This window comes from Pelodiscus sinensis, chromosome 22 (assembly GCF_052426305.1).
Source record: "Pelodiscus sinensis isolate ZL-2025 chromosome 22, ASM5242630v1, whole genome shotgun sequence".
NCBI classification, from domain to species: domain Eukaryota; kingdom Metazoa; phylum Chordata; order Testudines; family Trionychidae; genus Pelodiscus; species Pelodiscus sinensis.
The window spans coordinates 6,916,321-6,928,391 of NC_143073.1; the positions used below are offsets into that span (position 1 = coordinate 6,916,321).

A 12,071-nucleotide genomic window follows, 5' to 3' on the forward strand; every position below is an offset into this window, starting at 1 on the left:
TGGTCCCAGTACCTAATGTGTGCCAGAGCAGAGCCCGGCATCTCTGGGCCTGGCAGCTCAGAGCCAGGGAAACCGAGGCACAGGGAGACAGTGAAGAGACTTGCCAAAGGCCGGGCAGCTATTCATGGGCAGAGCCAGGCCCAGAACCCAGCTGCCTTGTGCCTTGGTCTGTCACTTTTTCCATTAGACCATCTTCCCTCCCACAGCTGAGCCAGGCGCCAGAAGAAAGGACACCGAGTCCCTCTGCATTTCTCACTGGGCAACTCTCCTTTCTAGCACCAGGAATAGAACCCAGGAATCCTGCACCCCAGCCGCCTCCCCCTGCTCCAACCACTAGATCCCACTGTCTCCTTCAGCATGAGACACCATTCAGTGCTCGCCTTTCCTTGGGCTGCTGGTGCAATCATCCCCCTAGCAATAACAGCTCCCTTCGCCACCCCCCAGAGCCAGATGCCTTCGACCACAGCTTCCCACCGACAGACACCCGTCCAGGAAAGGCAAGCTGACATCTGACTGAGACAGGCACTCTGTGGCCAAGTCCAGCTTCCTGTGTGCCGCCCAGGAAGACTGCTCCCCTCCCCACCCACTCGTCTCTGAAAGCAGAAGTCCAAGGCATGGGGCCAGGAACGGGGCCGCTGCTCCATAGCCTCCTGCTTTTGGCTCTGGGAGGTGAGTAGCAAAGGGGTCGCTTGTGTCCTGGCGGGTGGGAACCACCTTCAGATGGGGCGCTGGGCATCTCTTAACCATGCTGCCGAAACTGCCGCTCCCCTGGGCCCGGCGGAGGCTGGGAAGGGCCGTGCAGCAGGTAACATGGAGCCCCCTTTGGGATCCACGGATTGTGTTGTCAGTGACCACTCCGCGTGGGAGGTGTTTGCAAGATGGCAGCTTTTTTCGGTGCCCCGAGGAGCTGGGCATTGCAGGAGCTCCGCAGACACTCACCTAGATGTGCAGGGTGTGTCAACCCCATCACGAAGCCTGGACACTGACGCAGGCGTGACCCAAGCCCCCTTGCGTCCACACACAAATCAGTCTGACACGGGTCAGCCAGCTGGCTCTGAGGGCTTCGGCGGCGTGGACACGGCTCAAGCCGCAGACCCCGTCAGAAGCTTGCGGAATGCAGCGGGGACCCATTAGCACGCCTGTGAGCCAAGTCCGGCCGCCATACGCCCAGGTTTACAAAGCCGTGTGCACGCTGAAACACCCAATCCACAAATCCAGTTTCCAGAGAACAATCCCCAATTCCACACCAAAGTGGGTCTGTCTCCTAGGCTTTGTCTACACTGCGGCGTTTCCCGCAAGTCTATGCAAATGAAGAGTGGATTAGCATATCGCCGTGCTTCATTTGCATATTTTATTCAAGCCGGAGAGCCATAAGGATCTTGCGCACAATGGGGATTTTGCACAAAAAAGCCCGTCCACACTGCTTTTTTGTGCAAAAACCCCTTGCGCAAAACCATCTTGAATAAATTACGCAAATGAAACATGGCAATATGCTAATCCACACTTCATTTGCATAGGCTCTTGCGGCAAACGCCGCAGTGTAAACGAAGCCCTAGTGTCTATACAGCAGCTGGGAGGGAGTTTCCCGTCCCACACAGATACGTTAGCTCCAACGAGCCCATCTAGCCTGGTATCCCGTCTCCGACGGTGGCCAGCACCAAATGGTTCAGCAGAGGGTGCCAGAACCGTCCAGTAGGCAGATGAGGGGTCTCTAGCACTGAGAAGTGGGTTTACACCCTGACGCAGGAGTTTTAATCTCCTTGGCAGGATTCGTGGTAGCTCTGGCTATGATAATGTGGGGCTGCTGGATTACCAGGAGAGTTGTCCCCTTTTGAATCCCACTACAGCTTGATCTACACCCGGAATTTAGGCTGAGTTAGCTCCATGGCTCAGAAGTGTGAAAAATTCACACCTGAGAGCGGCAGGTGAGCTGAGCTAAGCCCCCGTGTAGACACCTCTGGGTGGGTGGAAGAATTCGTCTTTGACCTAGCGTCCACCTCTCAGGGCAAGTTCTGCAGACCTGGGAAACACATGGTCTTTGTGGGGGATAATCTGACACAGCTCCCCTGGATAGACGGGGTCCAGGCTGGTCATTGCGTCTCTCCCTCTTAATCAGACTGGGCTGGGGAAAGGGTTGGACCTATATAGCTTCTAGCACATGGGTTCCCAAACTGGGGGGGGGGGGTGAAGAAATTCCAGGGGGGGGCACGAGGTGACCCAGCCCCACTCCCTGCCCCCTGTCAATCTTCCTCCCTAAGTTTCACTGCTGTTTTTCGGCCCTGGTCAGGGTTTTTTTTGCTCAACAAGTTTTTCTGCTATGGGGTGGGGTGGGGGGGGGCGGGAGGGTTTCTCAAAAATCAAAAAGGGGGCGTGATGCCGAAATGTTTGGGAACCACTGCTCTAGCATGACAGGTTCCCGGGCCAGCTCTCGGGGTTTCTGCCCTCCTTGGATTTACCGAGGGCAAGTTGATCTGGAGCATGTTACCACATAGCAGCTTAACTTGACCGCTAGGGTCCATGTGCCCGCCGTCGTGCCCTGCCCTATCGTGGGAGGTGCACCATGGGACGTTATCGTGGCATCACAATAGCCCTTTCCAGTCGCACGAGAGCATTTCCTGGTGTAACACCCCATGCCAATGCTCTTAAGGGAGGCAGCGTGGCCTAGTGGTTAGGGCTCTCGGTTCTGGAAAGGAGCGTAGCCCAGTGCTGATTTGTCTGGACTCATAAGCCCAATTCCCACTCCTTGGGGGCCCCTTACCCTGTAATGACCCCTCTCCAACTCACTCCCCTCCTGCCTTCCCAGTTCTTGCAGGTCTGCAGCTCTCCTACAGCCGGGAGCAGCTGGAGGGCTTTGTAGGGGAGTCTGTGTATTTCCCTGCCCTGCGCCCTGTGGCCGGAGACATCGTCCGCATCCTGTGGTTTTCAGGAAAGCAGGGCACTCACATCGCCGAGGCCAAACCCGAAAGCCGGGCCTTCCGCGTCAATTACGTCCCGTACTTCAGCAACCGGCTGGCCATCAACGCCGGGAACCTCTCGCTGGAGCTGCGAGGGCTGAGGCCAGAGGACCAGGGGCCGTACCGCGCCGTGGTGGATATCTCCTCAGACCCTTCCCACCCCAAGACGTTCTCCTACGAGCTGTCCGTGCAAGGTGAGTGCCTCTGGCAGCCAGCACGTGGGTCTGCAGCAATGCTTGGCCATGCCAATGCTTCCACGGATAGGGATGGAATAGTGTAGTCCAGGGGTTCTCAAACGTTGCATTACCACGACCCCCCTCTAAGTTTCTTGTAAGCCCCCCCCCCCGGGGGGTCAGGACCCGCAGTTTGAGAAACAACAGTGTAGTTAATTAACTGAGAAGCAAAAGCTTATAGGTTCATGCTATAGACCAGCGGTGCTCAACCTTTTTTAATTCGCGATTTTAGTTGAGCAAAAAAAAGGCGCCGGGAACATATCGTTGCAGCTCCTTTAATTTAAAGCGTCGGTCTGCTCCCCTGCCACTCCCCCCGCCCCTGCTGCGGCAGGTGTCAAGCTGGGAAAACAAAATGGCGGCCAGCACGGCCCTGCGACCCCCCAGGAAGACAGCCGCGACCCCCACGGGTTACGCACCGATGCTGTCAACACCATGCATTATCCTCTCTCCCCTTCTCCCTTCCCCTCAGCAGAACTTTTTTAGCAGGCTGGCCAGCAGCCCAGCTCAGCCCTGGCTTGTGATGGGTTCGGAACCTACCCCCGCTGCGGCTCTGCATTTAAACTGGATGAGGAGCCTGGTGGGCAGACAGCCTGGCTCAGTTCCGGCTCATGCTGGGTCCAGGATCTCAGACCCTTCCTTAAACAGGGGCAGCAGCGCAGGGCAACAGGCGGCCGGTCCGTGAGGGGAGCTGGTTTTTAAACCGGCTCCCTCACGGACCAGTTCGCACCTCATACCCCTGATACAGAGGCAGCAGCACGGAGTGACAGGGCCCCGCCCCCAGGGACTGCAGAATAGTCGACTAACGGATAAGAATTCACGAGGTTATTCGACTATTCAAATATCCAATAATTAACATCCCTCCCCCTGATGTGGCTTCCTGGCGACACTAGCCCAGGCATTTCCTGGGTGTTACCCCAGCCCCGCTCCTCTCCACACACACAAGACCCCCCCCCCCAAGGTTTGGGGGTGATTCAGCCCAGGCTAGCCGGCTCAGAGCAGGGGCTGGGTTAGCACACAGGGCCGTGTTCACCCTGGCTGGTCCCTTTCCCCCCTTTGCAGTGTGGACGCCGGCTAAGCTGCCCCAGTGCTGATAGTCCTCTGATACCTTCCCACAATCCCTCCTGCCTGGGTTCGGAAGGTCTCCCCTAATTCTCTCCCACTGAATCCACCTGAATTCAGGGCACCCCTGCTATGGTGCATAGGACCCCCTGAATTCCTCATGCGCAGAAAGTCACACCTGGGCGAGGCTGACCTGGCCTGTGCTGGCCATCCGGGTTCACTCGGCAGCCACAGCAAACCCAGAAAGGAAGGGCAGCTTTGTGATTCAGGCCCTGAGCTGGGACTCAAAAGCACCACCGCCTGGCCATGTGACCGCGGGCAAGTCACAGCGTCCTTCCATGCCTCAGTTTCCCCGTCTGTAGTGGGCGGGAAGCCGAAGAGTCTTCCTTTCATCAGTTTCGACTGTCAGCTCTTGGGGGATTGTCTGCTTCTGGGTCTGTACAGCACCTAGCGCGACAGGGCCCTGGCCCCAGTTGGGCAGAGGGGCAGGAGGAGGAGTGGGAAGGGGAGACTGGGCAAATTCTGCAAGTCACGTCGATGGGTACAAATTCCCAGCCCCCGCAGCGGGTTCCCATCAGGCTGGCAGAAGGAAGTCTCGTCTTGTTGCAGCGACAGCCGCAGGGCAGGGGGTCGGAAAGTCAGGCCAGGGTGGTGCTAGCTGATAGGTGCCGTGGGGCTCAGGCACAACCTCCCGCCAGGCACATGCTAGTTGTGTAACTTCCTCATATGGCTCAATGCAGAATGAGCCCACAGAGTGCACGCAGGAATCCTTTCCGCCTGCTTCCGCCTCCCCTCTCCCTCCGCACCATCTCACTTGCATTGCAAAACCTGCTGCGGCAGCCTTGCCCACACCAATCCATGCTGGTGTCAATAGGTGCGGCTGCATGTAAGCTGAGGTCTAATGGGGGGCACTAAGGGGCAATGTTCCCTCTAATCTTTTCCATGCATGTGCGGAATAATTTTGTTCTGTGCACCAAGCCACATGGGAATGTGCACCACCTGTAGAAACACAAAACCGAGCTGTGGGCACTCTGCTAATCCCCTGGGCAGCATTGGAATCTTTCCTGAGCGACCCCACAAGCGCATAGTTTCCAGGGGACACTGCTAAGGGGTTTCCAAAATTCCAGCAGCCCGTCTGTGTTAAAGTCGCTGCTATGGATTGAGCTGAGCAAGCTGTGGCCGGAGACACAAGTGCTGGAACTCGGGGGGCTGCTGCACCCCCTGGCGTGATGTGGTTTCCTCCTATGCAGGGTAACAGTTTAGTTCCCTGGCGCTCATCACTGCCCCAGCACCTCTGTCCAGAGATCTAAACCAGCCCCCCAGACATGCACTGCAGGAACCGCCCCCAGTTATTAACCTGCAGCCGTTGTGTTTCACCCCCTGCAAAGGCCGTCGGCAGGAAGGAGGCAGGAGCGAAGGAGGAGCCATGGGGACCCCCGCAAGAGAAGAATGGAGGACAATGATGGAACCCCCAACCAGCAGAGACCCCATAACCACAGGCGGAAAGGGAGGGAAGCCAACAGCGGCGGGAGGCGACGGGGGAGAGCCGGAAGGCGGTGAGAGCCGGCGTACTTGCCACTGCTCCCTGAAGGGTTATCTCATTGCGGCCGTCTACGGGCCCCTCTGCATCGCGGTGGCTGTTGTCCACTTGAAGACGAGGGGCTAACGGGAGAGCAGACGTCCCAGACGCTGAGGCCTGGGGGAGAAGGGAACCCCGGGGCAGGCAGGGTTCCCACATGTCTGGGCTTCCCGGACTTCGCCTCTTTTTCCATCCTCTGTCTCCCACCGGGGGGATTTTTCCAAATAAGGGGCAAGGTCTGGGATTCCAGCGGGGCAGCCCCACGGCTCAGAAGGAGCCGGCGTCCGGCTCCGCGCCCGCCTGGGCCCTCTGCTACAGTTGCCAGTCCTGCCCGCCCTGGCCCCGGCGCCCTGCCCTGGGGAGGGAGAAGCCCCAGGGAGCCTCAGACAGTCAGTTGTCACTGCTCCTGGATCTGGGCCAGCCATCCTGACAGGGAACAACTCGGCCCCCTCCTGGAGAGTGAGGTGGCAGGCTTCCTCTCTTGCCCCACCAGGTACCCCCTCCCAGTACACCCCCCATAGCTCCAATGCCCCTCCTGCACCCCCAAATACCCTCTCCTGCCCCAAGTACCCCCTCTCAGTACACACACCCCTCCATAGCCCCTAAATGCCCCTCCAGCACCCCAAATACCCCCTGCCAGCACCCCCAAATTCCCCTCCCAGTACACACACCCCTCCTGCTTGCCAAATACCCACTCCAGTGTTCCCCAGGGAACAACTTCCTCACATACCCCTGAAATACCCGCTCCAGCATCCCAAATACCCCTCCCAGTACACACACCCCTCCAGCATCCCTCAATTGTGCACCTCCCTCCAGATTCCCCCCCTGCAGCACCCTCTTTTGGGGTACCCCAGGGCAGGAGGCTGTATCCGGAAGGCCACACTGTTGTATGTATAGCACGCGCTTCTAGAGGCCCCAGCTGAGTGCAGGCCTCCGGGTGGCAGATGTTGCACAGACATGGTGTGAGAGAGGGTCCCTGCCTGTCCTGAACAGGCCAAGGGTCATTCTTGCCATTTACCGACTACAGAGACAAAGGGCAGGAGGGGAAACTGAGGCACAGGGTGGGGAAGATCACCCAGCCGGTCAGTGGCAGAGCCAGGACTAGCAACCAGGTCTCCTGGGTCCCACCTGAGTGCTCCAGCCACTGCCTTCCCCTGCCTACAGTGCTCCGTCTCTCTGGGGAACTGGGGGGGAGCCAGCTCTTGGTGTAAATATGCAGAATAGCCATCAATGGCTCCCGGGAACTAGCAGGAGCATCTGCAAGTTTCATTTCCTAGGCGTGATTCAAGGTGCCAAGGGGACATTGGTGGTTTGGGACCAGGCCGGAGTCAGCATCATACGTAGGCCCAGGGTAAAGCACCCCTGAAGTCACTGGTCCTGGTTCTTATATACACTAAACCTTTTCCCCACCCTGCTGGGGAATTTCAGACTCACTTTCTGGCTGGCCCCTTCAGGCCCTCCCGGCATCAGGCACGAATTGGGGGCTTAAGCACACGTCGAACGTTCAGGTTGGGGTGCTCTGGAGATCGGAAAGCCTAAGGCTGCCCCCTCCCCATTCAAGTGCCATCGTGGGGGTCCACATTTACCTTCCTGACTCGGGCGCGAGAGAATAATTCACCGTATCATGAAGCCTTCCCGAGTTTATAATAAGTGAATTATTTACCGGTGACCCTGGCGAAACGCGGCGCCGTATAAATTATTGAATGGCCGATCTGTCAAAAAGTTCTCATAAATAAGTAATTTGGTGCTGTCTTAATGTTCCCAGTAAATTACTCATTCAATCTCCCGTCTAAATGCTCTCCTGGGGAAATTACTCACGCCTGCTGATTTATGAATTAGGACTGGGCAAATACGGCAGATTACAAATTCCAGTCCATTAGGAGGCCCGCAGTGTTGCTTATTCATGACGTCTCGCTCCACACAAGCTGCCTTGTGTTGCGGTCGCGCTGCAGTCATGCATAGCTGGGCCCTGCTAAGCCGCACAGGGTGGCTTCTAGTCAACCCAGCTCAGTTTACTCGCTCAGCCTAGAGGCCTCAAGATCAGAGTCCTATCGCATTGGGTCCTGCCCAGATACCTAGTAAGAGACAGTCCCTGCCCTAAAGAATCTAAATAGACAAAGGGTGGGAGGGGAAACTGAGGCAGAGCAAGGGGCAGTGACTTGCCCAAGGTTACCCAGTGAGTCAGTGGCAGAGCCTGGCATGCATCCAAATTCTGAGTCCCAAGGCAGTACCCTAACCACTGGACCATGCTCTCCTTACAATGTTGGTTAGGGTAAGCATAGTTCTATGGAATAAAAATAATGTGATCTATATTAGAGATCTACTAAAAATTATAATGGCTTCTATAATATATGGGCACTGGGAATTTTCCCTTCAAAGTAGGGTTGCTTGGTAGATGTCACAGTGAGATCTAAACATCAAGCCAAGTTTAAGAGCTATGGCCTGACTCTCAGTTAAAGCTAGGCTAGCGTTGCCAGATGGTTTAAAAAAAAATACCAGACACACTTGACATGACATCACAATCGACATTGCATCTTATTTAGAAAACACTGGACATTTCTATTGTCTCAATTTGTTTCCCGGACAGAAAGCTCAAATACTGGACTGTCCGGTTCAAAACCGGGCACCTGGCCACCCTAAGCTCGGCCCCTCTTACTTCACTCTGGCAATCAGATGGAAACCAGCCCTGGCAGGCATTATCCAAATGCAACTTTTCAATGTTTCCAAAATGAACTAGCCTGGAATTCCTATTCCTAGCTTGTCATACCTGAACTCGAGTGGCTGCCTCTACAGCACACCCCCTCCCCCCCCCCGCCTTGTGGCCTGGGACAGTCCTGCAGCAGCCCTGCCTCAGTTTCCCTTGGATGACATGATGTTGTGACTCCACCCACTGGCTAAATACAAGCTGCCTCACAACACTGCCTACTGAGTAGTTAATCCGCCTGTGAAGCCCCCACAGTCTAAGGCAGGGGGGTTACAGTCGATAGCCCAGCTGAACAGGAGTCCTCGTGTCCGGGCCCTAGCTCAGGGCGAGGCTATCCAAGGTCCAAGGGCTCAGGTCACTGTTCAGTTCACAGGCCCAGCAAAGTAAAGATTAAGGCCTCCTTTGGGCAGAGCGGCCGTTCCAAGGCCCAGCCCTGGGGCAGGGCAACAAATGAACAGTATCAACCGTTTGAGACATGGGTCTGTCAGCAGGCTGGGGGGGGGTTGTGTCTCCCCAGCCCAGGGCCCCAACAGCAGCAGTGTGGGCTGCCACTGGGTCCGCGGGGATCCTGGCCGCAACACGCTGCCCAGTGGACCTCCATGTTCTCAGCCGGCAATGGGCCGGCGATCCCTGGGCTTAGGGTTGCCAGATGGTTTAACAAAAAATACCAAACACCTCGCACCCCTCCCCCCCACCAGGAAAATATTCTATTGAGAAAAAAAAAGGGGGGGGGGAGACCAAAGTTGTTTTAAAAAAAAAAGGGGGGGGAGACCAAAGTTGTTAAAAAAAAGGGGGGGGGGTGCTGCTCCTTTAAATGGCCCTGCACTCCTCACCCCCCCCTCCCCACCAGATGCAGCATGGGAAAGTTGTCCCCGCTGAGCTTCTGCCCCAGGGAAACAGGAATTTTCAGCTTTTTTTTTACCAGACGGGGGGACCCAAATAATGGGCAGGCCGGGTGAAAACTGGACACCTGGCAACCCTACCTGGGCTGCTTCCCGGTTCCCCCGGGTCCTGCCTGGCTTCGTCTCTGCTCCTCGCGTCTGCCGGGAAGGACGGTGCTGGCAGAGTGTCCTTGGGCTCCGGGCCAGGGTCAGGCAGCGGTCCTGGCGGCCCAGCCCTCTTCTGGGCCCAGTGGTGGTCCTGGCCCCATCCCGGCTGCTTAGTTCTGCCTTCTAGGGTGGGGCGGTTGAGCCTTCTCCTCAGGAGACTGGTCAGAGCATCTGGCTTGTTCTGTGACTGTGCCCTAACTGAGCGCTTACCTCCTCCTTTTATACTTCTGGCTCCACCTTTCTACTTCCTGTGGGTGGGGCTAAATTGCTGTGGCCCCACCCACCGGGGGGCCCTTAGGGAGTCCTTCCTCTGAGGGGTCGGAGGGAGGTCAAGCTGCCTCACTATAGGAGATAGTGTTTTTTAGTCCAGGTCCAAAGCAAACCCAACACCAAGTCTTTGCCCCAGCCTCAAACTAGGCCCAGATACATCTTCCCAAGGTGTCCTCTCCCCAGTAAATCTTCTGCCCACCCTGTCTGGCTCTTCTCCATCTCTCCCCTCAGCACCTGTGAGTTGCTCCCTTATTTTTCCTGTCATGCAGTCAAGGGCAAACTCCAGGAAACTGAATATCCCTACTTAATTTAGGGGATGTGGAGTTCAGCTTAGATTGATTGACCCATTTCCGTTTTTTTACCACTACACCATGGAGAAAATCTATTGTCCGACTCGCCAGGGAGGTGAAGAAAGTCCTGTTGGGATTAGCTTCACAGGACTGGATAAAAGAGATACAGAAGAGTCTAATGTACTGATCACCCAGATGGCTCTAAGCCCCTTAGTCGATCTATTCCATTTACAATTGCTCTGATTATATGAAAGACATAAAACAGTGCAACAAAGAGGCACGTACATGTGAACGTATGTCTCTCTATGACTACCCTCTGCTGGATGCAATCAGAACTGCTCCTCTGTGGCTCATAAGCACTATACTGTTTGCATCTCATGAGGATCCTCCTTTAGCTCCACTGTTTTTGGAAGGGGAGGGTGTGAACTCTCCCCGCTGCCACCTGAGAAGTCCCAAGCTGCCATGATGTGAGGCACAGTGACAGCCACAAAGACCTAAGTGGTCACAAGTTCGTTACAGTATTTTATACACCATCCTATACCACACACTGTGCTTGCTGTAGGTTTTATTGGCTCTATAACCATTGCTCCACAAGTGTGCATTTGCATCTGCTCTCTGTAACAGAATCTTCCCTGCCAAGTGCCTTTTGCATTCCGTATTTCCATTGTGTGCAGAGAAATATATTTTCCTGAGTCCGATCCCTAATGAAACCAGCATGAACGAAGCGCTACAGTAAATTGGCAATCCTGATACAAAGGCAAAGTTATCCTCCCTTCCTACACAAACTCATCTAGCCCACCGGCACGTTCTTGATTTTATAACCTCCCATATTTCACCTGCAAATCTCTACCGGGGAGGGGTGAGGGGAGAAGGCAGCCAATGCCACATGGGGCAGATTAATCTCCTGTTTCAATAGGAATCCTAGGAGTTGTCTAGAAAGGAGAAGAAGGCTTTCTTACCTTGTGCTGGAGCATACACCTCTTCCTAGGGTTCAACGGGACCAGCTAGCATATAGGGTTGCCAGATGGTTTCAACAAAAATATCTCCCCCCCCAAAAAAAAACGGGGAAAAAATTCTGTTGGGGGGGGAAAGGGTAGGAGACCAAAGTTGTTGAACAAAAAAAGGACTCCAAGAGTTATTAAGTAAAAAAAAAATAAATAAAAACAGCATTAAAACAGTATGGCCCCTTTAATTGCATGCATAGTCAGAATAGGGCTAGGAAGAGGAGGGTTGAGCACTAAGACCCAGAGGAGGCATTGCTTCCCCTTGCTCAGGTCTTGGGGTTTTTTGCTGGAAGCCATCTTGGTTTTTTGGTTAAGCCAGAAGGGAGCTTCCCTGCAGAACCAGGGGGGCTGGGGATAGGGGTCCGGGGTCCAGGGGGTGTCTGGGGGCTGGGCCCAGTTGCCGAGTGTGTTGTAGGGTTGCCAGGTGTCCAGGATTTTTGCCGCCTGTCTGGGAAAAAACCCCGAAAATAACGGACATTTCAGGTGTCCGGTATTTTCTGAAATTTTTTCCAGACAGGAGGTGAAAATGCTGGACTGTCCGGGTCCATACCGGATACCTGGCAACCCTACTAGCATATGATTATGCTGAAAGATGCTAGATAGGCCAGTAGGGTATGCAGGGTATGGCTAGGGTTGCCAGGTGTCCAGTATTCATCGGGACAGTCTGGTATTTGCGTCCCCAGACAGAAAATACTGGACATGTGAAATTTAAAGGCGCAATGCTTCTTTTTTTTTTTCTGAATAACTTAGGGTATGTCTACACTACCCCGCTAGTTCGAACTAGCGGAGGTAATGTAGTCATCCGCAGTTGCAAATGAAGCCCGGGATTTGAATTTCCCGGGCTTCATTCGCATGAAGCCGGACGGCGCCATTTTTAAATGCCGGCTAGTTTGGACCCCGTGCCGCGCGGCTACACGCGGCACGGACTA

General features: G+C 55.2%; 1 protein-coding gene across 1 annotated transcript; it reads left to right on the forward strand.

The window, feature by feature from the left end:
* The first annotated feature begins 210 nt into the window (after window positions 1-210).
* LOC102463311 (uncharacterized) lies at window positions 211-11,479 on the forward strand. The gene is made up of 3 exons (XM_006119407.5): window positions 211-669; window positions 2,804-3,148; window positions 5,635-11,479. Exons 1-3 carry the CDS (start codon window positions 615-617, stop codon window positions 5,910-5,912), a joined length of 678 nt encoding a protein of 225 aa, XP_006119469.3. The 5' UTR covers window positions 211-614; the 3' UTR covers window positions 5,913-11,479.
* The last annotated feature ends 592 nt before the right edge of the window (window positions 11,480-12,071 follow it).